This window comes from Chaetomium fimeti, assembly GCF_033439085.1.
Source record: "Chaetomium fimeti strain CBS 168.71 chromosome Unknown B0H64scaffold_3, whole genome shotgun sequence".
NCBI classification, from domain to species: Eukaryota; Fungi; Ascomycota; class Sordariomycetes; order Sordariales; family Chaetomiaceae; genus Chaetomium; species Chaetomium fimeti.
The window spans coordinates 3,591,237-3,618,614 of record NW_026944331.1 but is presented as its reverse complement, the minus strand read 5'-3'; the positions used below and the strand labels follow the sequence as shown (position 1 = coordinate 3,618,614).

The 27,378-nt window shown below is 57.7% G+C and overlaps 10 protein-coding genes and 2 non-coding genes across 12 annotated transcripts; 8 read left to right on the top strand and 4 right to left on the bottom strand.

Moving 5' to 3' along the window:
- The first annotated feature begins 1 nt into the window (after nt 1).
- On the top strand, nt 2-264 carry B0H64DRAFT_393038 (uncharacterized protein). Its single transcript, XM_062803608.1, has one exon. It carries the CDS (start codon nt 25-27, stop codon nt 241-243), a length of 219 nt encoding a protein of 72 aa, XP_062661299.1. The 5' UTR covers nt 2-24; the 3' UTR covers nt 244-264.
- Nucleotides 265-2,169: 1,905 nt separating this feature from the next.
- On the top strand, nt 2,170-6,556 carry B0H64DRAFT_416716 (PhoD-like phosphatase-domain-containing protein; the record flags this gene model as incomplete). The annotated part of the gene is made up of 7 exons (XM_062805189.1): nt 2,170-2,955; nt 3,018-3,400; nt 3,458-3,527; nt 4,284-4,498; nt 4,649-5,096; nt 5,224-5,317; nt 5,370-6,556. 7 exons carry the CDS (start codon nt 2,170-2,172, stop codon nt 6,554-6,556), a joined length of 3,183 nt encoding a protein of 1,060 aa, XP_062661298.1.
- B0H64DRAFT_t58 lies at nt 3,979-4,063 on the top strand. The gene has a single exon. It is a non-coding gene; the product is annotated as a tRNA-His (tRNA).
- Nucleotides 6,557-7,262: 706 nt separating the features above from the next.
- On the top strand, nt 7,263-8,576 carry B0H64DRAFT_473845 (uncharacterized protein; the record flags this gene model as incomplete). Its single annotated transcript, XM_062808016.1, has 2 exons — nt 7,263-7,395; nt 7,499-8,576. The coding sequence occupies 2 exons, from the start codon at nt 7,263-7,265 to the stop codon at nt 8,419-8,421; spliced, it is 1,056 nt and encodes a 351-aa protein (XP_062661297.1). The 3' UTR covers nt 8,422-8,576.
- Nucleotides 8,577-9,974: 1,398 nt separating this feature from the next.
- B0H64DRAFT_416715 (uncharacterized protein) lies at nt 9,975-11,205 on the bottom strand (the record flags this gene model as incomplete). Its single annotated transcript, XM_062805188.1, has 2 exons — nt 9,975-10,134; nt 10,205-11,205. The coding sequence occupies 2 exons, from the start codon at nt 11,203-11,205 to the stop codon at nt 9,975-9,977; spliced, it is 1,161 nt and encodes a 386-aa protein (XP_062661296.1).
- Nucleotides 11,206-11,495: 290 nt separating this feature from the next.
- On the top strand, nt 11,496-12,704 carry B0H64DRAFT_131575 (uncharacterized protein). The gene is made up of 2 exons (XM_062798131.1): nt 11,496-11,893; nt 11,956-12,704. The coding sequence occupies exons 1-2, from the start codon at nt 11,697-11,699 to the stop codon at nt 12,626-12,628; spliced, it is 870 nt and encodes a 289-aa protein (XP_062661295.1). The 5' UTR covers nt 11,496-11,696; the 3' UTR covers nt 12,629-12,704.
- A 417-nt stretch (nt 12,705-13,121) lies between these two features.
- B0H64DRAFT_t59 lies at nt 13,122-13,216 on the top strand. Its single transcript has one exon. It is a non-coding gene; the product is annotated as a tRNA-Ile (tRNA).
- A 343-nt stretch (nt 13,217-13,559) lies between these two features.
- B0H64DRAFT_321123 (WD40 repeat-like protein) lies at nt 13,560-16,093 on the bottom strand (the record flags this gene model as incomplete). The annotated part of the gene is made up of 3 exons (XM_062800493.1): nt 13,560-14,940; nt 14,992-15,403; nt 15,457-16,093. The coding sequence occupies 3 exons, from the start codon at nt 16,091-16,093 to the stop codon at nt 13,560-13,562; spliced, it is 2,430 nt and encodes an 809-aa protein (XP_062661294.1).
- Nucleotides 16,094-16,945: 852 nt separating this feature from the next.
- On the top strand, nt 16,946-18,514 carry B0H64DRAFT_393026 (uncharacterized protein). Its single transcript, XM_062803607.1, has 3 exons — nt 16,946-17,017; nt 17,093-17,999; nt 18,072-18,514. The coding sequence occupies exons 1-3, from the start codon at nt 17,009-17,011 to the stop codon at nt 18,452-18,454; spliced, it is 1,299 nt and encodes a 432-aa protein (XP_062661293.1). The 5' UTR covers nt 16,946-17,008; the 3' UTR covers nt 18,455-18,514.
- On the bottom strand, nt 18,515-21,026 carry B0H64DRAFT_339745 (uncharacterized protein; the record flags this gene model as incomplete). The annotated part of the gene is made up of 2 exons (XM_062801212.1): nt 20,757-21,026; nt 18,515-20,693 (listed from the first exon to the last, which is right to left on the bottom strand). Exons 1-2 carry the CDS (start codon nt 20,884-20,886, stop codon nt 18,517-18,519), a joined length of 2,307 nt encoding a protein of 768 aa, XP_062661292.1. The 5' UTR covers nt 20,887-21,026.
- A 78-nt stretch (nt 21,027-21,104) lies between these two features.
- Nucleotides 21,105-22,416, top strand: B0H64DRAFT_357873 (mitochondrial carrier domain-containing protein; the record flags this gene model as incomplete). Its single annotated transcript, XM_062801630.1, has 1 exon — nt 21,105-22,416. The coding sequence occupies exon 1, from the start codon at nt 21,454-21,456 to the stop codon at nt 22,414-22,416; it is 963 nt and encodes a 320-aa protein (XP_062661291.1). The 5' UTR covers nt 21,105-21,453.
- A 240-nt stretch (nt 22,417-22,656) lies between these two features.
- On the bottom strand, nt 22,657-26,100 carry B0H64DRAFT_416709 (uncharacterized protein; the record flags this gene model as incomplete). Its single annotated transcript, XM_062805187.1, has 6 exons — nt 22,657-22,824; nt 22,883-24,096; nt 24,259-24,358; nt 24,412-25,714; nt 25,769-25,850; nt 26,067-26,100. 6 exons carry the CDS (start codon nt 26,098-26,100, stop codon nt 22,657-22,659), a joined length of 2,901 nt encoding a protein of 966 aa, XP_062661290.1.
- Between the last annotated feature and the right edge of the window lie 1,278 nt (nt 26,101-27,378).

Here is a 27,378-nt window from a genome sequence, read left to right as displayed (position 1 = left end):
ATGGCGGTTACCAAAGTGGTAGCTATGGCGGTGGCGATGGTGGCCAGGGCGGTGGCAGTGGCGGTTACTAAGGTGGTGGTTATCGCGGTGAAGGCTACAGTCAAGGAGGTGGTGATGGTGAATACCGCTGAGGATAGGCGGGACACCTTTGAGCTCTTCGTGATATCCCGAGATGAAGAATGCGGGGGCAGTTGCGATGAGGCTTTATCTGAGTTACTCTTCACTAGCGTCACATCCCGTTAATAGATGGCACCATTGACCAGGTCTGAGAAGAACCATAGAACGGTGCTTGTTCCCAGTGAGTAGAAACCTGGGAATGATGGCTGGAGATATTTACGGCTACCTTGTGCCATCTATCAACACCGGCTTCCCTTATTTGCGGCTATCCGAGACGGCCAGGGAAAATGAACCCATCTCTTGTTCGCTGCGACCTCTGAAGCCTCACGAGAACATGCGCTGGAGCGATACTGGATTCGAGCAATCCGCCAACAACGGCTTCGCCACTTCCTCTTACCGGGGCTTTAGAGGCAGACACGATGTCGTCTTCTCCGATGCATGCTGGGACCTGCTGGAGCCTGCTGAAAGTGGCGTTACAACCAGCCTCGGTTTCGCTCAACGCTTGTACATACAACGTCCGCAGCTCGCTTCCCGTTCCGCGCAAGTATCGCGGTCCTACATGGGGCCACAATTTTGGCGGCGCTGCTGTCGTCGACAAGTCTGTCCCCTTCCCATTGTATGATCGATATGAAGTCTCGGAATCGACAAAAACCGGACCTTGTCTTCAGCAACACCCCCTTCCCAGCCCCTCTATCCATAATTACCCTAAGTCATGTTGACAATAAACCATGTGCTTGGGTCTTGGCTGGTATAGAATGCAGTTTCCACCTCGGCAGCCCATTATTTTACCCTTTTGTCGACTGCAGGCCTCCAAAACGTCAAGCCCAACTCGACTCAACCGAAAGGTCTTTGCTCTTCCTCAAGACTGTCACGGTCCATCTCAACAACCACCATTAATTGAAGTGTCATAAACAGGGAACGCGGCTAAAACTTTAGAAGCCGAGAAAGACCAACGGAAATCGAGAGCAGGGAAAAGGAAATCACTTTGTGTGTGTGCCTGGAAAGTAAACGCATCCAAAATCGGCAGGAGCTTCAACTATGATATGAATGAGAACCTAAAGCTTGCTACCTTGCCATCACTGCCCAACTCCTTGTGTCGACTGCATCCTTTGAAACATGCAGATAGGTAAGCCTATCGGAAGCTATGGAATTTCCGGTGTTGGCACGACTCTCGCATGCTCCTTACTGGGCAGATAAGGGGTAGGAGGCTGGGTCGTGGCTCCATTCTCAGACGCGTTTGTTCAGCCCAAACCACGATTCCGTGCCATGCAAGAGAATGAACCGCTCCAGTTTAACGACTGCACACAAGTCTTGTTTCCTGTTCTTTCGAGGAATATCTCGCCGCCAAGCAGCCCTCGGGCCCCTGCGACGGCCCGCGCATTGCGTTCCCAAAATATGCAAAGTTGCCAGAAGCTGGAGTGAGATGTCAGATCTACTATGCCCAGTACGTTCACTTCCCGCTCGATACTGCAGAATGCCGAGCAGCCAGGGGCCGCTGTGCAGAGCATCCCTGCACTCTCCGTTTGCTCGGGTTCTTTCCCCGAACTGCCCCAATGCCATTCCGGAAATCATTCACATGCCTTGAAAGGCATGATGATGGACTGAGCCTTTGTTGCCTAACTTAAACATGCTGGCCAAAAACCACGAATATTCTAGACGTATCTCAAGTTCACAACTTGCCGGTAATCTCGCCAAAAGCAAACACAGGTATGTCGCACCCACACTGAAAGGCCGACTAATGAGAGCCAAGATCGACTGTGAGTCCAACCATAACAAACGAACCGATGGGCCACCAGCCAATACCGCGGGCAGTTCGGAAAGGGAGAGGCCTACAATGCAGTGAACCGCATCGAATCGTGTCGCCATCTCCATGGCTCATTCTAGAAGTTGGAGGGTTGAAGGAAGCAAAGAAGATGGAAGGCATATAAAGTCAACCAGGGGATGGGGATCATTGCCCGTCTTCTCCGTTCTCCGGAGCGCAACCACACTGAACTTCCCTGATACCGATTCAAGTCAACTGCGCGCATGGCATCACCTATGTTGTTTGGCACCATGTTGGCGCTTGTGGCTCATGTGTGTCTGATCCTGCTTCTCTGCTTCCGCAAATGGCGGGCCTCGCGAGTCCAGAGATGGGTACGTGAGCAGTTAGATGTGGCCAGTTTCCACTACGCCCCGGACCTGCAAGTTGATCTGCAAAAACGCCTCCATCTGCGCGCCACGGAAAACCATCGTCTGAAAGTGGCGTTCGGCATCGATAATTCCCTGACAACCACCTCTGTCTCAGTCCACCAAACCTTCCTCAAGACAGCCTCTCGGGTGTTGAATAAGAGGGGGCGCAATTGGGAGGAGCTCTACGGCATCGCCAAAACCTTCCTCGAGGCCGAAGTCGAAAGGGCCGTGAACCAAAGTCTGCCTCTTGCCGAATCCGTCCGCTGTATGGTCCTCACTGTGGCCCTCTTCGACAGCTTCGGCATCGATGCGGCCACCGTCCTCCGGTCCGACCTGACCACCATCACCGCCGAGATCAACAAGCAGTGGCTACGCTCCAAGAGCCACCCCACCGACGTCACGCCATCCGAGATCCTCAACTCGGCCATCGCCTCGCTGAACATCACCTCCTCAACCCAGGGCTCCGAACAGACCGCGCTATCCCCGGCCGAGGTCCTCGGCCTCCTCATGCCGCAGTACGAAACTCTCTGGCGCGTGGTTCTGCTGACCTTCGTCACAGCCTACCACCATCAGCCCGCCGCCTACCCGGACGCCGCCCAGCGAACAGCCGACGTGCCTAGCTGCCTAGGCGACCCAGCCCGCGAGAAGGAGGCCCTCAAGCTCGCCAAGGTACTTCCCCTCCCCCTTTTCACCACCCATCTCCCACCACTAACCAACCCCCCCTTTCACAGGAAGGCCTGCGCCTCTACCCCTCCAACAAACACCTCTACCGCGCCGCCGTGCCCACCACCCCAACCTCTTCCACCGCCACCATCACCACCCTCAACACATCCTCCTCGACCACCACATCTCCCACATCCTCCACATCCTCCCCAACCACCACCCACGCCCCTCTCCCCGTCGCAGCGGACATCTCCACCCTGCACCGCCACCCCCAAATCTGGGGACGCGACACAGGGCTATTCCAACCAGCGCGCTTCAACACCGACACACTGACACCAGCACAGCGCGAGGCATATGTGCCGTTCTCGGTCAAGCCGCACAAGTGCCCGGCGGCGGGCGGGGCGTTTGGCGAGAGGATGGTTGTGGTGTTGGTGGTGGCGCTGGGGCGGGTGTTGCGGCCTGGGAGGAGGGCGGTGCGGTTTGGTCACTTTGGTGGTGGTGGTGGGAGTGGTGGGAGTGGGAGTGGGAGTGGGAGTGGTGGGAGTGGGAGTGGGAGTGGTGATGGGGTCAAGAGGGTGGTGGGGGATGGGGGGGAGTTGCCGACGGGAAGGGGGGAGATGGAGGGGTGGGTTTGGGAGTGGTGATGGGGGTTTTGGACTGTGCTTTGCTGGGTTGGGATTTGGTTGGTTACTTGGGTCTTGCGGTGTCTTGGGGTTAGTCTGGAGACGGGAGTTTTGTGCGCTTGTTTTTGTTAAGGAAGGGACTCGCAGTTGGAGTGCAGTGCGGGTGATGTGAGCTCTGTCGAGTCATTCAGGAGGGGACATATGTCAATTAGAAAATGGGATGATGGCTGCCGATGGGTTGCGGGCGTCCGACTTTTGTCCATTTTTCCCCTTCTTTTTTTGATGAGAGATCTCGAGATCGCGCCTGTTACAGAGACGCGACGCGTTTTGGTGGGGGAATTACCCCGCTGCCTCCAATGCAGGACCACTGTCTTAGACCTCAAACTCGCCCGAAATATGCACCAAAGGGTGACTAGTCTAGTGGTCAGGACGTTTCGTTGTGGTCTTCCACCGAACCCGAAGAAACCCCGGTTCGATTCCGGGGTCGCCCATTCCCTTTTGTTTCTCCCCTCTGCACGCCTGAAGCCATTTTGCATGGCATTCGAATAACGAACCACACAACATTGAACAAACTGTCCATTGTCGTCCCCCACCCGGCTCAGTGCCCAACAAATCGTGCCATGGAGTATTTCTTCTCATCGCCCGGCTTTTTGGAGTTGGTCCGAAATGGGCAGCCGCTCGCTTGGATGACCTCAACGATTCTTGACCGAGGACAACTTTGTTAAGTGGTACTCGGCAATGCCCGCAGCAAACGAGCCTGCATCATCTGCATGTGCCCAGTGGCCCCCGGTTCGAAAACGAAAACGAACGCCGATCGCAGAACATGTTGCGAATTCGCGACTCCGGATTGGCTTGAGGCAGCCCCACGTGCATTCGCCCATGTCACTCTTCCATGGCACGACAGCAACGCCGGCGGCCGCGGAACTGTAAGCTTTGAATCCCGAGGCCTGGTTAGCGACGGCCTGATCTTTTTAAAGATGGGAGAGGATCCAGGGGTCGGGGCGCCCATCGGGCTGCTCAGGCATAGTTCACGGTCCTCAAGTTCTCAACCTCCACGACTAGACGGTCCAGACCAGACCTCAGTTCTCGGCCATGTTGCACCGTTTGAGTCTCGGCGCCCTGGTCGCCGCCTTGATCGTCGAGGCCTCGTTCGAGAGGAACCTCGCTTACAGCAGTCCCTCGCGGCGCCATCCGAGCCTAGCCGTTCCTCTCTCTCATGTATCCAAGCGGCAAACCGGTGATGTTTACACAGCGGCAGAAGTGAACTTCACCCATGGCGTTGCATCCGGTGACCCCTATGCGGACTCGGTCATCTTGTGGACGCGCCTGTCCCCGACGACTGAGAGTGTCGCCTCGGATCTAGTACCCGACGGTGTGGTCCCGATCTATGATGACTCGGAGGGTGCTCAGCCGTCTACCAAGGCCGCCTGTGTTGAGTTCAAGATTGTCACGGACCTGCCTCTCGCCAATGTTGTTGACCAGGGAAGAGCTTTCACGAGCAGTGATGTGGACTACACGGTGAAGGTGAGTCTCAACACGCTGCCTTGGGGGAGGAGGGGGGCGACCTGCTAATACCTTGCAGTTCGAAGCCAGCGGTCTCCAACCTTTCACCACCTATTACTACCAATTCAACGTCTGCGACTCGGACAAGGTCAGCCCGCTCGGCCGGACCAAGACCATCCCCGCCAAGACCCAGAAGGTCGATAGGAATATCAACCTGGCCGTTTACTCCTGCAGCAACTACCGTACGTCACCTTACACTCCCTTCCCATATACCCAACCCCTAACATGACACAGCTGAGGGCTACTTCAACGCCTACGCCAACCCGGTGCACAAAGACTCCGTCGACTATGTTCTACATCTCGGGGACTACATCTACGAGTACCGACCGGACTCGTCCCTCGAAGACCGTAACCCGCAGCCGGACCGCGAGATCTACACGCTGTTCGACTACCGGACGCGGCTGGGGTCGTACCGCACCGACGCGGACCTGCTCGCGTCGCACGCCAAGTTCGCCTGGATCCCCGTGTGGGACGACCACGAGGTGGCCAACAACGCGTGGCGCAACGGCTCCAGCAACTCGGACGGCGCCGTCTTCCGCGCCCGCAAGCAGGCCGCCGTCCGCGCCTACTTTGAGTGGATGCCCCTCCGCCAGGCCGACATGGACGACAGCCTGCGCATCTGGCGCAGCTTCTCGCTCGGCACCCTGTTGGACTTGGTCATGCTCGACACCCGCCAGTACGACCGCGACCTGACCGTGCTGAACGGCCTGGCGGGCATCGGCGGGAACAGCCAGGAGGTGGAGAAGCTGGTGGATCTGCAGAACAGGACCATCATGGGCTTCAAGCAGGAGGAGTGGTTCTACGACCAGCTGACGCAGTCCTCGGAACGGGGCGCCGCGTGGCGCGTCGTCGGGAACCAGGTCATCTTCAGCAGGATGACGCTGGGCATTCTGGGGGACCAGCCGTTCAACCGCGACCAGTGGGACGGCTATCTCGCCAACCGGGACAGGGTGTACCAGCACCTGGCGGACGGCAAGATCAACAACACGGTGATGCTGTCGGGCGACTCGCATGCCGCGTGGGTGTCGGACCTGGCCTGGCTCGGGAAGCGGGACTACGACGAGACGACCGGCGAGGGTGCGTTCGGCGTCGAGCTGGCGGGCACCGCCGTGTCGAGCTCCAGCCCGATAGGCGCCCTGCCCAAACTCCTGGCGAACCCGCTCTCCCAGTGGCTTGTTAGCAAGAATCCCGAGCTGCAGTGGCAGGACTTGTTTTACCGTGGGTATTTTGAGATGAGCATCGGGTACGAGGCTATTGAGGCCAACTTTTACGGCATCCCGGATGTCAAGGTCAAGAGCGACGACGAGATCCTGCTGGCGACGTTTCTGATCAACAACGGAGAAAACAAGCTGGCGAGGAACCCGACGGTGGGAGGTGGGCGGGCGAAAGGGGGCGCGCTGAAGAACGGAAAGGTGGACTAAGGAGGCGGGTAGCCGAGTTAGACATTGTGTCGGGGTTCTTCTTCGATACCGGACTGTTGAGACATTGGAAATTTGAAAATATCTAGGCTGTCGTTGGATAGGAGATACTACCTATTGAGGCTTCTGGAAACCAATCACGGTTCATCTGACGCAAGCCATGCGATAAAACCACCGTGCCACCCTACAATGATCGCTCGGACAGTCGGACTTAGTGCTGCGCCACGGATGTCGGTAGTCGGTAAGTCGGCGTTCTCACCGCCGGGCGCCGGCAGTGCACTAAATTTTAAGGGAATCGATCCTTCGGGCCAATTCTACCGTGCCCATCCTCTGTTCAATGACTAAGGACGCGCGTAGTGGCCCCTGGTTCGGATGAGATTCCATCCGCCGCGCCAACGCCAATGCTCACCAAACCAAACGAGGACGAATAGAAGGCTGACATGCATACGGCAGTGCTCTGGGACACGGCCAACCAAACCGTCCGATCGATCCGCACGGCATCGGATCATAGACAGGAGATCGAATTTGGCAAATAATCCATCTAGGCACAATGTGACAACCATGAAGTAGACAACTTATGTGATGATCTTGTGATGAGTATATAATACCCTATGTCTCAGCGCCACCTTCACTTGGGTATCCAGCCATCTCAACACCACCAGACATCACTACAACAATTTTCCACACTGCACTCCATTCCACAAACACCATGAAGTTCACCGCCCAAACCCTCGGCCTCCTGGCCGGCCTCCAAAGCGCCCTCGTCTCCGGCAAGCCCTGCGGCCCTCACCGCCCTCACTGGAAGACCCTCGCGCCCATCCCCATCAACCCGCGTCAAGAGCGTACGTATCACCACCACCATCCCCCAAACCATCCCCCAAACAACAACCACCCCCCGCCCCGGCAAACAAGAAAAACACCCCCCACCTAACCCCCCTGCTATAGACACCACCCTCGCCCTAAACACCACCCACCTCGCCATCCTCGGCGGCATCGTGCCGACCCCCACCCCCTCCCTCTACGCCACAACCCCCCTCCTGCAACTCTACAACACCCTCACCAACACCTGGCACCCCACCCCCCTGCCGCCCCTCCCCGTCCCCCTCAACCACCCCAACGCCGCCGCCGTCGCGGGCCGCATCTACCTGCTCGGCGGCCTGGACGACGAAGGGGCCGACGGCATCTGGCGCGGCACGGGGCGCAGTTGGGTTTATGATTTTGATAGCCAGGGGTGGAGTGAGTTGCCGGAGCTGCCGGGCGTGGCGCGGGGGAGTGCGGCGGTCGGGGTGGATGAGGCGACGGGGAGGGTTTATCTGGCTGGCGGGATGACGCAGTTGCCGTTGGTGGAGGGGGCGGGCATTCAGGAGAGTGTGGATGTGGTGAGTGTGTTTGATACGAGGGCGGGGGAGTGGGTTGCGGAGGGGGCGGTGGCGCCGTTGCCGGGGCGGAGGGACCATGCCGGGGTGGTGGTGGTGGATGGGGTGATGTATGTGTTGGGGGGGAGGGATCAGGGGCAGTTGAATGTGAGGGGGGAGGTGTTTGCGCTGGATTTTGGGCGGGTCGAGGAGGGCTGGGTGACGAAGGAGGGGCGCATGCCGACTGCGAGGGGCGGGGTGTGTGCTGGCGCGGTGGGCGGGAAGGTGTATGTTTTTGGTGGGGAGGGCAACCCGGTGGAGGGCAGCGAGGGTGTTTTTGACCAGGTTGAGGCGTACGATACGAAGACGGATACGTGGGAGAAGCTGGGCAAGATGGAGGTGCCGAGGCACGGCACTTACGCGGCTGCCCTCGGTGGCGGAGTGTATATCCCAGGTGGTGGTATCAAGTTGGGAGGCGCGCCGGTGGACACCTTCAATGTGTACTACCCCTGAGTGCTAGGCCCGGCTTGGTGGTGGAGGTGAAGCAGTGTCAGAGATGGGGCAGGGACGGAGATGAGGCCGGACTGGAGATGAGAACCAAGGGGTTAAGCAGTGTATCATACTAGTCGGTCCTTACATACATCAAATACTACCTAGGCATATATCCCACACCGGATCCTTTTGAAACAATAATCATGTCAAATTAATGCTCAGGATTAATACCAACGCCCCCAATCTGGAGTTTTCCATTTAGTGCGAGTATAGACAGCTCCGGGCCATTTACATCCATGCTTGCGCAGACAATACTCTAGATATCCGAATGGTTACTTTCGAGAGCCCGCTAACAACATCAGTTGGCGCGCCTACTTCTTCCCTCCTTCTTTTCTGTCGCAGCCACTGGTGATGTCTGGTTTTTCGATGTCGGTGGCTCTGGCGGCGTCGCAACCAGCGTGCCAATCCATGCCATGCTCTCCTCCCCCTGGGTTAAAATCCACGCGCCATCCCGGCCCCCGAAGAGCCATTCCTGTCCCCAAACCCCCTTTACTTCGGGACTTCTCGAGGCCATACCGAGTTGAACAGAGGGTACTGTGCGGTCATTCCTCTCAGCCGGGAAGCTCATGACGACAGCTTTCGGATGGATTGGTTCCTCCTTTGCCCAGATCATTGTGATGCCGTCCCCATATCCATACTGGTTCAACGGTTAGCGGGATGATCCCGGCGCTATTTTGGAATGGTCCTGGAAACCAGGAGACTCACCCACTGCCTGACCTGAGCCATGATTTTATCTTCGCTCCAGCCATCAACCCGCACTTGTTTATCAAGTGACGAGTCTACATCCTCTCGGCGTGTCTCAGGGGGCATGTTTCCAACAATTGCGTACCCAACAAACGAGCCAGAACCCGGAGTGTGGAAGCGCAGAAGAAGTCGAACTCAACGGTGATAACAGGGGCTTTTGTACTAAAAGCATTGGGTGGCAGAAGCCAGTCGAGTTATTAACAACAAAGCTCTAAGCTACTGCCCACGCCACTGTTGCCTCCCGTGGTCATCTGAGGTTTGTGTTCCCAACCAACAGGCATCGTCCTCTTTGACACACATGTCAGGAGACAACTGTGTTGGCACCATTTTCAATGTGCAAATGGTCAAATCACGATGACAAAATTGCCTTGCGTAGCATCGTTCTCCACAAGTGGAAGTGGCAGTGGAAGTGGTCGTGGACAAGTTCTGTTCCGGTTGAAACAATTATCCTTACACCGAGCCCCTCATTCCAACCTGTTCACGCTGTCGTCGGGCGGGTGCGGTCGACCTCGGTTGATGCCTAGCTAACTCCTTTTCTCTTTCGTTTTTCCCGGCGTGTCAATCCGGTCCAAGAGGGCAATATTTTTGAGTTGTTTTTCCGACATTCCAAAGCTACAGCCATCGGTCGATACTTGTTGTCAGCTATTATATACTACTGTTAGATTTAGGATTTTATATCATTCACAGCAATCAAGCTTTCAAATTAACAGGCCAGTGCAAGTGTGGGCTTGTATGAGACTGAAAACACCGGAAATCGATACAGCGACTAACTACCTACATACCAGGTGCCGTGGATAAACAATTAAAATACAACTACTGATAACAATTCCCGTAGACGGGATGGTGGTTTGAACGCGGCCGGTTTTGACGCCCTTTCCATCCCATCTACGGACCGGACCGTTGGAGTTCTGGCAACAGTTGGGCTGCCAACTGGACAGCTACGAAGCTGCAGACGGAATTAGCATGCCGGATGGATACAGCGGTATCAGCATGTACTTACTCTGAATCGCCGTCCGCTGATTCGGCGTCGTCGTCGTGGCCGGGTTTGCGTAATCCGTAGTGCGAGTCGGTTAGGGAATCCGGTTGGCTGGGCGCTTCGAGTAGCTCGGAGCCGCTTATTTCGGTGTGGGATTGTGAATGGGTTGTCTGGATAGGAGCCATATCCGCCTCTGGTTGGAGTTGAGGGTGGGGCTGTGGCTGTGATCCGGGCGCAACACCCCCTTGGCCTCCCGTCGCAGAAGGGATGTGAGGGTTGCCATTCATCCCATCGCCATTGGAAGTTGGCCCTACACCCTCTGTTGGCGGCGGCGGAAGCTGCGCCTTGGCCTTTCGTTTCCGGTTTGGCTTCGGGCCCGTGTACAAAGAGCAGCTCGCTGTGTTGTCGAACCACTTGCAATTCGAACAGCTATTGTGATAGCTTCCCGGCAGCACACGACAGCTCAGAAAAGGCCCTAGGGCATATTTGGACCGCTTCTCGGCGCACTGAGCACATGCTACCGCGGAGTCTTGGCCTCGTGAGTGGATCAACAACCCGTTGACATAACTTGGTCTCTGCGAGGCGATGTGCTTGGCTGTAATCCAGCCCTGAACGAACAGGATAGTCTCGCGGCTGGGCATGCGGAAGATGTTGCGTTGAGTGTCGTGGACGAGGGACTGCTCCGTCAGAGCATCCCGTATGAATATCGAGATAGCCGGTATGGCACGGTCTCCTTTGGCGGCGTTCCATGCCTGTACCAAGGCGTTATCCTCGTAGTCTGCATCGCGTACAGTAGCGTTTGGGCGGCCAGGGGGACGACCGCGGCGTTTCTTGGGGAAAGCAGCTGGAATCTCTGGGAGAGGGGATTCCGTGGTGGGTATGGTAGGACTGGTGGTAGAAGTTGAAGTGGAAGGTCCTGGTTGTGGTTGTTGAGCGTGTTGTGTGTGTTCGGTCAGGTGATTCAACCGGTTTTGTTCTGGATCTTGTCCTGAGACGACGTCGCCAGCAGTGGGAGGTTCCGTCATCATCGTATCCCTCACCGCTCCGCTGGCATCGGCCATATCGGATGATATGAAAGAACGGAATGATGGAAAAAAGATGGGCTACAAGAAAGCGATGGTCACAAGTCGGTGGTGGACGCTTATTCTGTAGTCGTGTCGTGATTGAAGTTGGATTGGAGGATTGGGGGCTGCGTGAGTGGGTTCAGGTGCACGAACCGGGCGGATTGCTTGGCATGCATGGGCCTCGCTCAGCCTACGTAATGCGTAAGGTACCGTACGAAGTACTGCTTGTGTATTGCGGTATTAGCCGGGCGTGAACCTGCAACCGCACTGCCGCACCACCAACTCCAACCGAAACACCAGGTTGCCATTTGCTCTCGTTACACATCCGCTGCTGCCGCTCATCGTAACCCGTCTATCAGTCGCTGCCCCAGGTCCCGGCGACCGCTCAATTCGTTGCGCATCGCATTTTTCAACCATTCGCCCGCCATTCCGACCCTCGCGCAACCGGCGCCATGTCGAACCCCAACGCCCTCCTCCTCCTCGCCGACCACATCAAGCTGTCGCTTCTCGAGCAGCAGCGCGCAAAGACGCTCAACCTCCGCCGAGACTCACAAGATGGCCACATTTCGCGCTCACTAGACCAATTCCGCGAAGGTCTCGAGTCGCTTGAGAAGGAACAGCTGCGCCTAGAGGAAGCAGGCGATGAATCGTACGTCCCCTCCTATCCCGCATCAAAACTACCTACCAAACCACCTTCTAACAACCCACCAGCAAAGCCGCCTCCCTCAACGACACCCTCGCCTCCCTCCGCAAACAATACACCGACCTCACCTCCCAATTCGGCGGCCACGCCTCCAACGGCACCTCCACCCTAACCCACCCCAACGACCCCTCCCTCGCAGCCGACTTCGCCCACGCGCAGTCCTCGCGCTCCGAGCCATCACCGCCGACCCCCCCGCCAGCAGACACCAAACCGGCGCCCAAAAAAGCCGTGCGCTTCTCCTCCCCCTCCACCGACCTCGAATCCCAAACCAACCGCTCCTCCTCCAACAACCCCCTCTTCCCCTACCGCGACAACATCGAAGACGACGACAGCGCCGGCTACCGGGACCACATCTCGTCCCAAAACCTCTCCAACACGCAGATCCACGCGTACCACGCCCAAGTCCTGCACGAGCAGGACGCGCAGCTGGACGCGCTGGGCGCGTCCATCGCCCGGCAGCGCGAGCTGTCGATGCAGATCGGCGACGAGCTGGACGACCAGGTGCTGATGCTGGACGAGAGCGAGCGGGCGGTGGACCGGCAGGCGTCGGCGCTGGGCCGCGCGCGCCGTCAGTTGGGCCGCATCGCGCGCGGTGCGGCTGAGAGTGGCGAGGGCAGGCAGCTGACGGCGATTGTGGTGCTGATTGTGGTGTTGGTGTTGTTGATTGTTATTTTGAAGTGAGCGTCTTAAGGGAGAGGGAGGGGAGGGGGGTGTAGGTCCCGTGTTGGGCCTTGCCTTGGATGTGTGTGGTGTGGTTGACTTGTTTTGCCGAGTTGGGACGCCGTGTCAGGGGTTCGTTGACCACTGGCGGGGGGCCAAGGTTCGGTGGCTCCTACGGGCGGGGGATACGGATGTCTGTGTATACTGACATTGGCTGGGCTGGTTGTTTGACGATTATGGCTGGGTTCGCACATTGTATGGCGTTTACGGGGGCTTCGGTGTTTGGGTAGATGACTGCTGAGTAGCTGGTGGTCTTGCTTTTCTTTTGATATATGGCGCGACACAGCAGCCCAACGTACATTATATCCTAACCCCAGCTCTCGGAATGTAATGACATGCTTGTCGGTTTTACAGCTGCCGTCGGTATTTCCCTGAGTTCGCGATTTGACCACCGCCGACGATTCCTCTCTGCTCATGGACCCTCCATCCGCAGGGTATCATCAACAATCCACAAGCCCGATTAGCTCAGCTGGTTAGAGCGTCGTACTAATACCGGTTCCACCTGTATATGGTATGCGAAGGTCAACAGTTCAATCCTGTTATTGGGCATTGTTCATTGCTTTTGTTTGTGTCGCACGTTTTCTTTTTGTTTTGTTTTGCATTGGTGCCAGGTAATCCCGAGCTTTTTCACCCCTGAGTCAGGGGTCAAAAAACCTACTTAGTGTGGCGAGGAGGAGTGACGACTGCACCACCGAACATCAACCGAGATGCACAGCGGAGTACATCTAACAAATACGGTTCAATTAATGTAATCGCATCGAATCTGTCTCTCTTCCCATCATCATAGCAACTCCTCAAGCTAGGTTAGGCAACGCTGTGCACCAATGTTTGTCCCCCCCATATCCCAAAGGCAAAATGCTGGCCCCGTCCCCCTTGAGCTTTTGCCCACAACCTACCGAATAACCATCCCGTCCCGGTCAATCCCCTCTAGGAACTCCAAGATAGGGCTCCCACCCAGCACCCCCGCCACGCCAGCCGTTCCCTTTTTGTCTGCTGCCCAGACTTCGTGGAACTTGACGCTCTTATCGCTGGACGCAACAATAATGCAGCCCTCCTTTGCGGTGCGACTGCGGTCCTGCGCCGCCCTACGATGTCTCCCACGCCGCCCCCCTCTCCCAGGCGGCCTCGCATCATGGGGTCCGCAGGGGTACGGGATGGCATAGAGCGCGCGATGTTCGCCAGCCCAGGGTATGGCAGCCACCTGGCGGCATTCGGGCCAGGAGAAAACGGCGATGCGGACCGGATGGTCCGGTTGGGCGTAGCCGAATGTCGCTGCGATCTCGCGTCGGGTTGTGGACCAGATCAGGCTGGTCACTTGGGCAGAGACCGAGATAGATGCCAGCGCAGCGCCGGACCCGGTATGGAAGAAGTGGATGCACTTGTCGTTGGAGCCCCCGCCCGTGGCTACTAGGCTATCTTGCCAGGGACAAAATGCGATGGCCTTGACCGCGGCACCGTGAACCCACCGGTGCTTTTCGTCGCCAGGCCCAATGTGTATGACCGGGTCGTAAGAAATCCGCATAACCTGAACCTCGGTCTCGGCCTCTGATATCTCACTCAACCCATGGACATGACCCGTTGTGGACGGTTCAGCTTGGTCCACTTGGTTGGGCACACGGATTGGGCGGTAGGATTCGAGAACCTTGTCGGTCTCGAACAGATAACAGACGTTGTCGTTCCCTCCCGTGCCAAATGCATTTCCGTCTTTCGACCACGATAGTCCGCATATTTGCTGTGAATGGACCACGATACGTGCTAGCAACGTCATATCCCCCGGCCAGTTGTCACGTTCTACCTCCCATCTCTCTGGCCACTCGATGGCGTAGTAGTAAATTAGTCCGGCTTCGTCCCCGACCAGGAGGTCCTCGTTTTTGACGGGAATACCAGGGGTCATATGGTTCCTGGAAGGTCGGACCGTGCACACCGGCTTCCAGCTCAGGCAAGCGACGGCGGACGGCTGAAGGACGTCGAACCGCGGCCTTGGAGGGGAACGTGGGACAGAGGAATCCGGATCGTCATATAAGGACAGCAAGCCCAGTGTATTGTCGGATCTTCCGAATGCTAAGATGGATTTGCATCCCTCAGCGGAAGAGAATGACACGCTGGTCAGATAACAGTCAGGATCAGTTCCGGCATTGAGCAGCTGCACCCCCCGAGTTTCAGACCACCCGTAGAGAAGGTTTCCGAGGCCAACTGCTAGCGTACGGGAGGTCAGAGAATATGCCAGTATAGAGCAGTAAAAGTCATCTCGCAAATTTGGAGCGTCGAGCACCCTGTGAACATCAGCGTGCGCTACCAGGCCGAGTGAGAGTCTGAGGACTCACTTGAATGGAGCTGTGGGCAATGCTCGGTTTGCGAGTGGCTTCTGGGGTTTCGGGATAGGTCCGTCGTTGATCCACTCCGTCCCGTTCCAATGTGAAGGAAAATACCCTGGCTTGTTGCACTGGCCGCTGCGGTAGCCGGCTAGGTTGGCACCAAGGATTCGCTCTGCGCGGTCTAAACCAAGCGCGGCCGCGAGTCGGGCCTTGTGCTTCTCGGCCTCCTCCTCGCTTCTCGGTTTCGCGGTTGGGAATGTGGTCCGGAAGAGGCGAGCGTTCGTTCCACTTCTGACCAGCTGGCCACGACCGTTGTTAACTGCGGTCCCTCCGAGGCCAACAGTCCAGGCTGTGTTGGTATCAACCTGCGTGTCGTTTCCATCAATACTATTTTGGTCAAGGGGGCCTAGCACATTGCCCACTAAGCAAGGTCAGCATCAGATACGGCCTCGCATACAACATCGCTTGACTAACCTTCGTTCCGGCTAGCAACCACTTCGGCACGTGAACGGGAGCGAGATTCGGGTCCCAGAGGTGTCACAACCCTTCGACGGTAGACGAATGGATCTTCTGTGGCCGCGCTATGTCGGATAAGCCTCTCGGTTGTCGTTAGTTCCTGGGGAGGTTTTCCGGTTCTGAATCTTTCTGAAGCAGTTGTTTCCTGGGCTCTTGCGGGAATGAATCGATCGAGATAGCGTGGAGAAGCCTTGTTAAGGCCCCGTTGCGGAAACTTAGCGCGTGGGAGAGAGTAGAACGAAGCCGGCAAGGCTAGGCGAGAGCGTGGTGCCCGCTGCGGGAGAGTGGCTGACCTCCTGCGGAGATGCCTTGTGCCCTGGGATGTTGAAGGCGAGGCAAGTAGGACAGACGGGAAGTCTGTAAGTGGGCTCTCAAGCTCACTATTTAGAAACGTGTCGTCCGAGTCGGACTGGTTGCCATCGCAGTGGTTCCGGAAATCTGCCAGGGGCTGCGTATTCTCCTTAGCAGACGGCTTCGTCCATGGTATTGGAGAATCTGAGCCGTAACCGGAATCCAATGGACTAGGCGGATCGGGCGAGCTCAATGCATGACGCTCACGACGGATTTGAGGGCGGAAGGGAATGATCGGTAGCATGATCTGTGGGCGATTGACCGGTGGACACGGTTGCTAATTCCCAGAACGCACCACCAGACTCTTACCAGGGCGCGGAATGAGGAAAACGTAGCGTATGAAGAGAAGGGGGAGAGATGATCTGACGCAGTCGAGACAAACGAATGCAAAGCCGGACCCAACCTTCTCGGTCCGAGAGGGGCTGATCAGCGAGGTCTCTTGACGTCCACCATGGCAAGATCAATTGCAGGAACCGTTCTTAAAGCTGTCTCGTATGTGGAATGCGGTTAGACAATCCTGGCGGACAAACCAGCTCTCGGGGGTGGCTATTGCAATGAGCGTATCGATATATGCCGAACAGCGTAGGGAAGTTAGAGGTGAAGCTGGTGGTCAACAGGGCATGGCATATTCTCGGGAGGGACTTCCATGAAGAGTGGAAGGCAAGAACTTGGAGGCGTGACCAAGTTGAGTGAAAATTCTTTCGTATTCAACCACGGCAGGTTCGACCTCAAGGGTTCGGCGGGCGAAGGGTACCTGGTACCTACCGTAAGGACCAACATGTCCGACGTGAACAACTGACAACTCGGGACAATAACTGCGGTTTTTAAGCTGCGAATTTATAAGAGAAAGTCTCAACTTCACCGTAACTCAATACCCGGATACAGGTGCGGCCCTTTCCCTGACAACGTTGTTGTCTTGTTGGGCAAGAGCATCAGGGAGCAGCTTAGGAGAAGTTGTCGTGAGGAGGATAGGAGAACTGCCCATGGGTGCCATGGCTCGAGCATGGTATCCACGTCGCTAGGGTACGGGTTAGGGTTTCTATCGATAACCCCACCTTCCTGCTGATGAACCGCAGCTCCCGGACCAACTCGTGCACTAACAACGACACTCCGACGGCCTTGCGTTAAGCTCCCCGGACTGCCTCCAGGTGTAAGAGAAATGGCCGACGTAAGAAAGCGCGCCCTGTTCTCAATTGCTTCGCAGCCTTGCAAGGATGTTGACTGATAGCAAGGGCGCTTCCAGCAAGGTGGATCGCAACACGGCATAGCCCGCACCTCGCGCGTGCGCACCGACGAACAGCGACAGCGCGACCTCGACCGCATCGCCAAGTACCGCGACCTCGAGGACCAGGTGCGCGCACTCACGGCCAAGGGCGAGTACACCCCCGCCGTCTTCCAGCTCACGTCCAAGCTGCTGCGGCTCAACCCGGAATACTACACGATATGGAACGCCCGCAGGCGCTGCCTAATCTCTGGCTCATTCTCAAGACCATCAGCTGGGTCATCATGCTCGAGGGCGTCCTCGACTACTTCTCCTACCGCCACTACAGCAGCCTCTTCCACCAGCTACTCGTCGTCATCCTCGGCCACGACCCCGCCCGCCCGCAGCTCCCCGACAGCTGGGAAGAGTGGTACAACAGCTGACCCCACATCCGACACTCCCGAAACCGACGAATCCGCCGCCGCGGACACGGACACGGCCGCAACGGCGGCAGCAGAAGCCGAGACTCGAGACCTCTCCGTCCTCAAAACCGAGCTCGCCTTCACGATCCCACTGCTCCTCGACTCGCCCAAGTGCTACTGGATCTGGAGCTACCGGCTCTGGCTGCTCCAGCAGGCGATCGCGCGGCTGCGCCCCGCGGTGGCGCGCGGGGTGTGGGAGGAGGAGCTGGGGCTGGCGTCCAAGATGCTGGGCAAGGACCGGCGCAACTTCCACGCGTGGGGCTACCGGCGGCACGTGGTGGCGCAGCTCGAGAGCGCCGCCCTGCGCGGCCGCAGCATGGTCGAGCCCGAGTTCGCCTACACCGACAAGATGATCCGCACCGACCTGTCCAACTTCTCCGCCTGGCACAGTCGGAGCAGGTTGATTCCGCGCTTGCTGGATGAGAGGGGCGCGGATGCGGCGGCGAGGAGGGCGTTTTTGGATAATGGTGTGTACTCCCCGCCCCCCCCCTGTTTCGTGACGTGATGGATATGGATCGGCTAACCTAGGGGTGGGAAAGAACTTCAACAAATCCGCGAAGCCCTCAATGTCGGTCCCGAGGACCAATCGCTGTGGTACTACCACCAATTCCTCGTCCTCAACCTTGTCGCGCCGGACAAACACCCCGCTATGACACCCGACTTCACACGCGAGGACCGGGTGGCGTATCTAACGCGAGAGATTGACGAGATCAAGGAGCTGGTGGAGGACTACGACGATGTGAAACTGATTTACGAGGCCTTGTTTGAGTACACGGTCTACTATTGCCAGCTTGAGGAAAGGCAACCTGAGCCGAGTGAACGAGCGGGCCTCGTAGTGTGGTTGGGGAAGTTGCGGGAGTTGGATCCAATGCGGAATGGGAGGTGGGCTGATCTGGAAAGGGAGTATAACTTGAAAGACTGACACATCCATGATACCGTTAATACATTTGAAACCCAATTTCAGCGTCAAAGTTTATAATATATTCAGGGTCGCGTCGATTCATGTTCACTGGCTCGTACACTAGGTCCAGTACTCGGGTCCGTCTTCCTCCAACGTCGTTTTGTCGGGCGCGTCCCCCTCCCCAGCCTCATCCACCGATACGAGCACCTCACCCGCTCCCTCAACTCCCTCCTCCCAATTCTCCTCCCGCCCAGCTTGCTAAGCCTCAACAACTCATAATCCACCTTCCGATACCTCACCTCCCACCTCAGCCAGCCATCCAGCCCGGGCAGGCAGACCCCGAGCGTGGGCAGCGCCAGCAGCTGCAACTGTTCCTCGCTCTTGAGACCCTTCTCCCACTCCCACCAGCTCGCTTGGATACCGCTCAACTTGTGCGGCTTGGCCCGGTCGACAACCTCTTCCTCATCGGTCTCACGCTTCCGGTTTGTGTCCATCACACTACCTTGGCTTGACCCCTTGCCCTGACGCAGCGCTTGGCCCTGACCCAGACCGGCGGAACCCTGATTTAGCTCGGGCCACCAATCCCCGCCCTTCAGCAGCTGCGCCACATCAATCGTAGCATAGATAGCCGGCAGGGTGTACCTGGTCTTGCCAGGCGCGTACCGCCTCAGCACGGCCGCGAGCTCTTTCCGCTCCTTGTCGCCGGCGAGCGCCTCGCGGAAGGGCTTGTAATGCTCGACCTCGAAGGGGGCGACGCGGATGCGGCAGGGCAGGCGGTGCAGCAGGCGGATCCAGAAGCGGCCGTCGAAGGCGCGCGCGCCAGACCAGCCCGTCGTCTTCCATGCGGCGGGGGGCCGGCCGAGACGCCGGCCGAAGGCTAGCTCGTTGAAGATGGCCTCGGGCCTTGGCACGTTGGATGCGTGCGGGGCGCGTGTGAGGAGCCAGCGGAGTGGGTAGGCTGGGTTGAGGAGCGGGGTGAAGAGCACGGAGCAGATCACGTAGGGTTTGGGCGGCGGCGGTGTAGAGTCCGGACCGGCGAGGGAAGGAAAGAGCATCGATACGAGGTGGGAGAGCTGGGCGGGTTGGCTGAGCTCGCGCTCGGGGGTTACCATGGTGAGGAGACGGCGGATGAGCAGGGCGGCGATGTGGTGGTGGTGGGCGACGCGGCGTTGGCGCGCAGCTGGGGACGCCGAGGATCGCCGGGGGGTGGTGGGGAAAGAGAATTGCGGGAAAGTGACGACGGCAGTGCCAGCGTTAGGCCCAAATTCGTGGATCAGTACCCGGTCAAGGAGCCGCTCTGCCTCGGCTTCGTCGGAAGCGACCCGTTTTTGGCACCGCTCTGCGAGCCGGAGGATGGAAGGCTTCTGCAGCGCCACCGGCAGTTTGTGATTTTGGCGCATGTAGCGGACCGCATTCCTCAAGGTCAGCGTCCGGTCGGAGTTGGTGTGGTCCTCAAACCAGGGGATATTGTTCTCGAGGCAGGTGGCGATGAGACGGTCTTTGCTGAAGCGAAGGAGAGGCCGATAAACCATGACTCCACCGTCCTCGACTTCCAATGGTACCAAACGCCGGGCTCGCTTGCTACCCGTGGCAATGCCGTCGTATTCATCCACGTACGCAGTGCCAACGTCAGTCTTCAAACCCGCTTCAATCTCCCTGGCAATGACAGCAGGATCGACTTCATTCCTCAGGCCCCTCTTCAGTATCTTCCTCTCGCGATCGCCAGGGACAATGTTGTAGAAGGGGTCGCTTCGCCGCTGGTCGTCGACAAAACCGCTCTGATACACGCCGTGTAGGTCGTAGCATTCCGGTATGTCAGTTGCCGGGCGCATTCCCTGCAATCCGCGGTACCCGTGGCCAGAGAGCAGCCTCATCATGACGGTTTCGTACTGGTCATCCTCGTGGTGGGCGGTTAATAGGGTGGCCATCTGCCCGATCTTGCAGAAGGTGCCGAGCCGGCGGTAGCGAAGGTAACGGGCGAGGGTTTCAACATTAGGCACGTCATTGGGATTGGTGCCTTCCGGGAGCACCTCGTCCCAGCGAACCTTGACGACGTGCGACTTCACGCCGAGCTTCCTAGTGGCGACAGCAACATTATCGGCCTCGATAGCGCTGCCCTGGCGCAACTCATGGTTGACGATGACGCCAAACGGGCTGCTAATAGGGTGGTCGACGACCTTGAACCACTGGTCTGTTGGTCTGATCTTGGTGCAGAGGTAGGCTAGGGCCATAGAGTCAACGCCACCACTGATTGCAAGCGCTGTACCAAGGTCAGCATCAACATCTTGAGGAGCATGGGTAAGAATATCGGGGAAATAAATACCAATCGGGCGGTGAGACCGCGGCCGGGCTTGTGGAAAGCGCGGGATACATGTGGCCGCGAGGGCGTCGAGGAACTCATGGGGAGTGATTGCCCGTGCGCCGCGGTGCAGTACGGGCGGTAGCGTGGTCATGCCATCACAGGACAGCTTCAGGACCGTCAATGAGACAGAGATGTGGAGAGGTGAAGAGAATTGCTAAAGTTCAGTGGTCGATGGAGCACCCAGCAACTTCAGTGGCCCAAGCGCGATTTCACTCCAGAGGAGTCGAGTACCCGAAAACCGTGGAGCATTTGAGCCAAGACCCTAAACCCTGATCATCCATGACCTCACAGCCCAGGGTCCAAGTATGTACAGAGTGCCTGCCGGAATCGGCGGCTCAGCTCGGCCTAAAAAAGCAACAGAATATCACAGCACCGCACCTCAACACCACGCCCAAACACCCACCCGTCGACATCACCATGGTCCCATGACTACTATTCACAGCTAATAACAATCCCAACCCTCCCGCCAGCCATTGGCCCACCACCGTCGTGCAAACCTTCCAACCACCCACCCGAACAACGACCCCATACGCCCAACCAACTCCTCCCTCAGCGAAACCCCCATTAGTCACACGACCACACCACGAAACAAACCACAACCACAACCACAACCTGAGCCCCAACCACAGCGCACGCACGCACACAAAAAAAAAGAAAAATGGCCACGGCCCCGCAACCACCCCCCTTCCAAACCGCCCTCCTCGCCGGCGCCCTCGCCGGCACGACGGTCGACCTCTCGCTCTTCCCGCTCGACACACTCAAAACCCGCCTACAATCCTCCACCGGCTTCTTCGCCTCGGGCGGCTTCCGGGGCATCTACCGCGGAGTCGGGTCCGCAGTCGTCGGCTCCGCTCCGGGGGCCGCCTTCTTCTTCTGCACGTACGAGGCGAGCAAGGCCTTTTTGGCTTCCTCGCCCACCTTCTCCCCCTCCCCCCACCAAAACGGGAGCAGCAGCGGCGGCCACCAGGCGATGATCCACATGGCCGCCGCCTCGCTGGGGGAGATCGCGGCGTGCGCGGTGCGGGTGCCGACCGAGGTGGTCAAGCAGCGGGCGCAGGCCGGGCAGCACGGGGGCTCGTCGCTGCGGTCGCTGCGGCACATCCTGGCGCAGCGGCACAGCGGGGTGGGGTTGGTGGGCGTGTGGCGCGAGCTGTACCGCGGGTGGGGCATCACGGTGATGCGCGAGGTGCCCTTCACCATCCTGCAGTTCCCGCTGTGGGAGGCGCTCAAGGGCTGGGGCCGCGAGCGGCGCGTGCGTACCGGGCGGGGGTTGTTTGGGGATGTGAGTGCCCATCCGGTTCATGCGGGCGGTGGTGGGCAGGGCGGGGGCGTGGTTGGGGAGGTCAGCGCGGCCGAGTCGGCGCTGTATGGGAGTATATCGGGTGGTGTGGCGGCGGCGGTGACGACGCCGTTGGATGTGCTCAAGACGAGGGTCATGCTGAGCTCGCAGAGGGAGACCATGGCGAGCATAGTGCGGACGATACTGAGGGAGAACGGGGTCAGGCCGTTCTTTGCGGGTATCGGGCCGAGGGTCATGTGGATTAGTGCTGGCGGCGCGATATTCTTGGGCAGCTACCAGTGGGCGGTAAACGCGCTGGAGAAAAGCAGGCTGGTAATATGAGGAGGGGCGGGCCCTGTGCCGGATCACGAGCGGTTTGAAACTCCCGAGAGACCGACCGCCAAGGCGCATCCGGCTCGCTTCGCCAAACCTGCAAAACTGCCGGAAGCTTTCTAAGCTGACATATGTACAATAACAAGACTAATACCCCCAATAGACACAAACCCCGGCGCCTGGCTAACACCACACCACTCGGCGCCAACGGACAGACCATCCTCCACGGCTCTCTGATGCCAGCCCACACTATGCAGCCGGCGCCGCCGCTTCGGGTTCCTTCGTCTCCTCCACCTCCGCAGGAGGCGGCATGGGGATTTCCTTCCGGCCGTTGGCCTTGTAGTGCAGGACGATATCGTTACCGCCCCTCCAGGCGTGCGTCCGTAGAGTCGCCAGGGTCATCTTGAGCGGCAGCAACTAGAACGAAAGCATTAGATTCCAAACCAGCACATCAGCACCCACGAGTTAAACTCACCCGGTCGTTGCAATACAGCTCCAAATACTCCTCCGGCTTCAGGGCATCCGGCGCCGGCTCCTCTCCCTCGGGGACGGGGTCGATGCGCTCGGCGACATAGGCCAGGATCTTCTTGACGCGCAGCATCCGGTTCGCGTTCAGCCGGTTGTTGCCGTCGGCCGACACGATGGGCGGCAGCGTTTCCTTCCACGGGTGGAGCACGAATGAGATCTTAACCGGGTCTTTCAAGGGCAACGTGTTGAGCAGAAGCACGTCGCCTAGCCACTGCGGCGCCCGCTTCTCGATGACGTCGGCGTCGGCGCCAACCGACGCCACCGTGCCGCGGTACATCTCGGCTGAGCCGCCCGAGGTCTCTTCTTGGATAATGACCTTGGTACCGGCGGGCAGCTTCAGTACCGGGGTGTCGTTGGCTAAGCTGGGGGTGATTTTGGTCTCAACGATCTGGTCCGGGTTCTCAGCCTGCTGCTTCTCGTAATCGTTGTGCATCCTCTGCACCACGCCCAGGAAGTTGTCGTCAAATTCTTTTTCGTGGTTCGATGATGACTCCGACTCTTCGGCCTTCTCGTCGAGGACAGCCGGCTTCTCGGCTGTTGTCGTCGATAGGGACCGCCCCAACTTCTTGGTGCCAAAGGACATGCCCATGCGGAACTTCTTGCTAAACATAGTGGCGCCTGGCTTTCCGTTCTCTTTGTCTTTATCCTTGTCCTTGTCTTTGGCATCCTTCTCCTTGACGCCGTTCTCACCTGGCGTTTTAGCCGCCTTCTCTTCGGCCGGAGGAGCCTCGGTAGCGGGCGTCTGCACTGGTTTGGGGGTTCCGTCCGGGCTCTGAATTGTGTCGGAAAAGTAGTCTTCCCTCTCCTGCGATGGCCTGCTAGCTTGGGACGACCGCTTGTCGACGAGGGGGCTGAGGGGTGATGTGAATCCTTCGTGTACCGGCGGTCCAGGGGAACCAGGAGTAGCCAACCCGATTCCGAAACCTGGTGTCATAGGCGGGTACTGTGATCCGTGAGCTCGCGGTGTCGCCGAAGACAGGTCGGTCGGGCCCCAGCTCGGGGTTGAAGGAATTGATATCGCTAGCGGTGGTGCTGTTCTACCCACCGCTATCCTCGTGGTTGCACCTTGGTTTACTTTGTGCCTAAACGTCTCATCCCGCCGAATCTCTTCGTCAATAAGATTGGCGAATAGGTATCTAAGCACCCATTTTCCGAGGTTGACTACAAATGTCAGCATTTCAGCGTGGCTAAGCCGGACTGGAACGTACGTACTCCTTTGGTCTTCTCGGAATTCTACGGGCTCCTCCAGAACCAACTCGTCGGCGTACATCTCGGCGTCGAAGCAGTTGTAGGGCTCCAACACGACCGTCAGATTCCCTGAACTAATGTCGATCGAGCACCAGGGTGCAACGGCCTCGCGGGTGTTAACCTCGGGCTCCACGTCTTCGAGGTGGCGCTTCCCGAAGCTTTTGACAGGACGACACTGCGGGAGCGGTTAGCATCAAACATACTTCATACGATGGGTCTCCATCTCACCTGGATCAAATCCCACATCAAAACATCACCCGCGGTATCCAAAGTCAGGACGCGTCTCCTGTCGTTCAACAGCTTGTGCTTAACCAAACCGAATTGCCCCTCTATGGTCTCTTCTGGTAAATGGTGGATCGGCTCAACAATGCTGACGACATGCTCTGTGATCTCCGACACACTCCGTGTCAGCGCTGGGAGGGCGTCCTCATCGTCCCGGCCAATAACCAGTTGGAAGGGTGCCGTATTCGATATCCGAAGGATAGACTTGGCAGGGATCGTGGGTGCTGAAGAGTCGTTCGCCGGAGCTACTACGGCGACGGTTTCCTTGCTCTGCACCGTCACCAACGACGCGCGGTGCTGCTTGGGAGCCTCGAGAAACCGCATGCTGACACTTGTGTCTACGTCCTTCCACCGGTTGATTGACGCTGTGGCCGTTGCCGTCCAGATGCTGTCGTCCCAGGCCACCATCTTGCTAACGCCATCATTCTCCTTCGCAACGGCCACGGACAAGCCCTTGTCCATATCACCACCAGTGTCACGGACGTCCGTCTTGACCACCAGCCCGGATCGGTCACTACTGTAGAAGATGTCGAGGTTCGGGTCGTCAGAAAACATGGCCCAGACGCTATGGTCGTGCATTGTCAAGGTATGCATGCAACGGCCAGCCGTGACACTCCACACCTTGACAGTCTGATCCGAGCTAGCCGATAAAACCATATCCCCGGACTCGCTGATCAGAATGGCGCGGATGGTGTCGGTGTGGCCGACAAACTTGGTGATGCGCTGGCCCGACCTTGGATCCCACAACCGCACGATGCTCTCGGGGCCACCGTTAGCTAGGATGTTGTGGGTGACGCCCAGGGCGTACACGCTGCCCTTCTGTTCCACTTCCTCGCCACGAACATCAATCTCGAGCGTGTCGCCGGCTCCAGACAGGTCCCAGAGGTGGATTTTCCGGTCGAGGCCCCCCGAAGCTACCCAGGTTGTCGACTGGCTCGGTGTGGCGACGCACTTGACATAGTCGGCGTGCTGGCCGATGGTGACGGGCTCTAGGACGTCGCTAGCAAGAGGTCGCCAGGCCTTAACCAGGAGGTCTGAGGAGGCCGACACCAGTGCGCTGTGCTGCTGGGCGAGGGCAATGTCGTTGATCCAATGGGTGTGTGCTTGAGTTTGAGCACGGAACCGGGTAATGGAGTTTGGCCTGCCGTTGGTTTGGCTAGAGTCAGTAACAGCGGAGTGCCCGCCAGTGTTGGTAACATTGCTATTCAGGTCCCAGGCGCATATGACACCATCTCGTCCGCCAGAGTAGCTACAAAGTGTCAGCGAAGCTGTGATAATATGGATAAACCCGGTGTGTACTCACAGGATAGCATTGTCGCGATCAACGGCTAAGCCGTTGACACCCAAGCGATGACCGCCCGGTGAAGAATTAGGGGCTTCAAGGACTGGGACAGAAGAGGTAGATTAACAAAACAATTTCTCATCCGCACTTCAATCCCATATGTGATAAGGTTGGTACAATCGCTGCCCCTGGTCCCCGGGTCTAAAATACAGACCAGCCTTCCCCCAGACGCGGTCCATTGACGCGCACGTGTGTGTGTGTGTGGGTTTCGAGAAGGCCAAGACAGGTGAGCAACAAAAAGAAAGGGGAAAGAACCAACCATAGCTTATTCGTTGGCGTGCCTTCTTGGCCATGTTTAAAAATGGGCAATCAGGTGTGAGACGATCATGCAAGGGCAGAACGGAGTGAGTGGTAAGAGAGCCGAGTCTTGTGCAAACCACCGAAGATTCCGGGCCTGAGACTGAGGTGCAGGATTAGAGAGGGATAGGGAGTTTACCCACTCTGAGATAGAAATGCACATAAATCCATGCGGAGTTCTTAAAAGAGCAGATTTAAGCAGTCGAAGGACGACAGAGGGAGGGCTTTTGTGCGAATCTGGAGATGAGGAAGGTGCAGCCAAACACCAACACCATGGCCGTTGGGGAAGCAGTCGCCAAGAATCCCCAAAGGAGCAGAATGCGACCCTATATATCTTGGCACGTGGAGACCCACAAGCTTCTTGGGGTCCTTCGATGGTTCCCTTCCAAGGGATCAGGCGGGGAGAGACCTCGTGGGGCGGCCGCGGGGTTGCCCTGCACCGGAATTCCGGAAGTCTGTCAACACGGCCCCACAAAAGCCGACTTCACACTCACACGCACTCGCACCAAAATGACAGTTCCGAACCCTCTTGTTTAAAAGGAATTGTGTAGAGGCTCTCTACTAGAAAAGAGCGAGGGAGAGGAAAACAAGGTATAGTTAACAGGAAGGGAAGAACAAGTGAAGGGGAAAATGGGAAGGCAATACAGGAAAAAAGAGAAAGCAAAAAGAGAACCCCTAGGAAAAGCCGCTAAGTACAGTAATATGAGCCATTGGGTGTAGTGTGGTGACGAGTAGAGGAGATGCTAAACCAGGTGTTGATGTCATAACCAAGCTCACGTGTGCGACTCGTCGTCATCAGCGGGTAGCTCCGGACCTAGGTAGATACCTAGTTTACCAGTTTGGTGTGCCTGTTTGGTGTAGCTACACGGTCGCGGCAGTACTACCTAGCTGCGAAAATGGTGGTACATAGGTAACTTGAGTTCTAGTTGCTAATCTTCAACCACTAGGACACCACCTCGGTAGTACAGTGGTAAGAGCGCGAACCTAGTTAATTCCCCGCCCGTTGAACGCAAACCCGCTCCGGGCCTGGTGAATGACCAACTCTTCCTTTTTCGATTCCCGGCTGTCACGGTGGCTTTCGCGCTCCTTTTTTACGCCTTATCCTCCTCTTTTTGTGCGAACTCCCGAGCCCGCAACCACTCACCCACCCGCCGTTTCCGAACCTTCCTCATCACATCCCATTCAGCCGAGTTTTTGTTAAGACTACTTATAGGGGTAGCGAGGAACTTATCAAACTATGTGATTGAGAATAGTAACATCGTAAAGAACAATCA

Coding starts and splice junctions, on each gene's coding strand:
- B0H64DRAFT_131575 (XM_062798131.1), top strand. CDS start 11,697: ATGTCGAACCCCAACGCCCTCCTCCTCCTCGCCGACCACATCAAGCTG. Junction 11,894..11,955: donor GAGGAAGCAGGCGATGAATC/GTACGTCCCCTC, acceptor ACAACCCACCAG/CAAAGCCGCCTCCCTCAACG.
- B0H64DRAFT_393038 (XM_062803608.1), top strand. CDS start 25: ATGGCGGTGGCGATGGTGGCCAGGGCGGTGGCAGTGGCGGTTACTAAG.
- B0H64DRAFT_393026 (XM_062803607.1), top strand. Junction 18,000..18,071: donor GAGGGCGTTTTTGGATAATG/GTGTGTACTCCC, acceptor GGGGTGGGAAAG/AACTTCAACAAATCCGCGAA.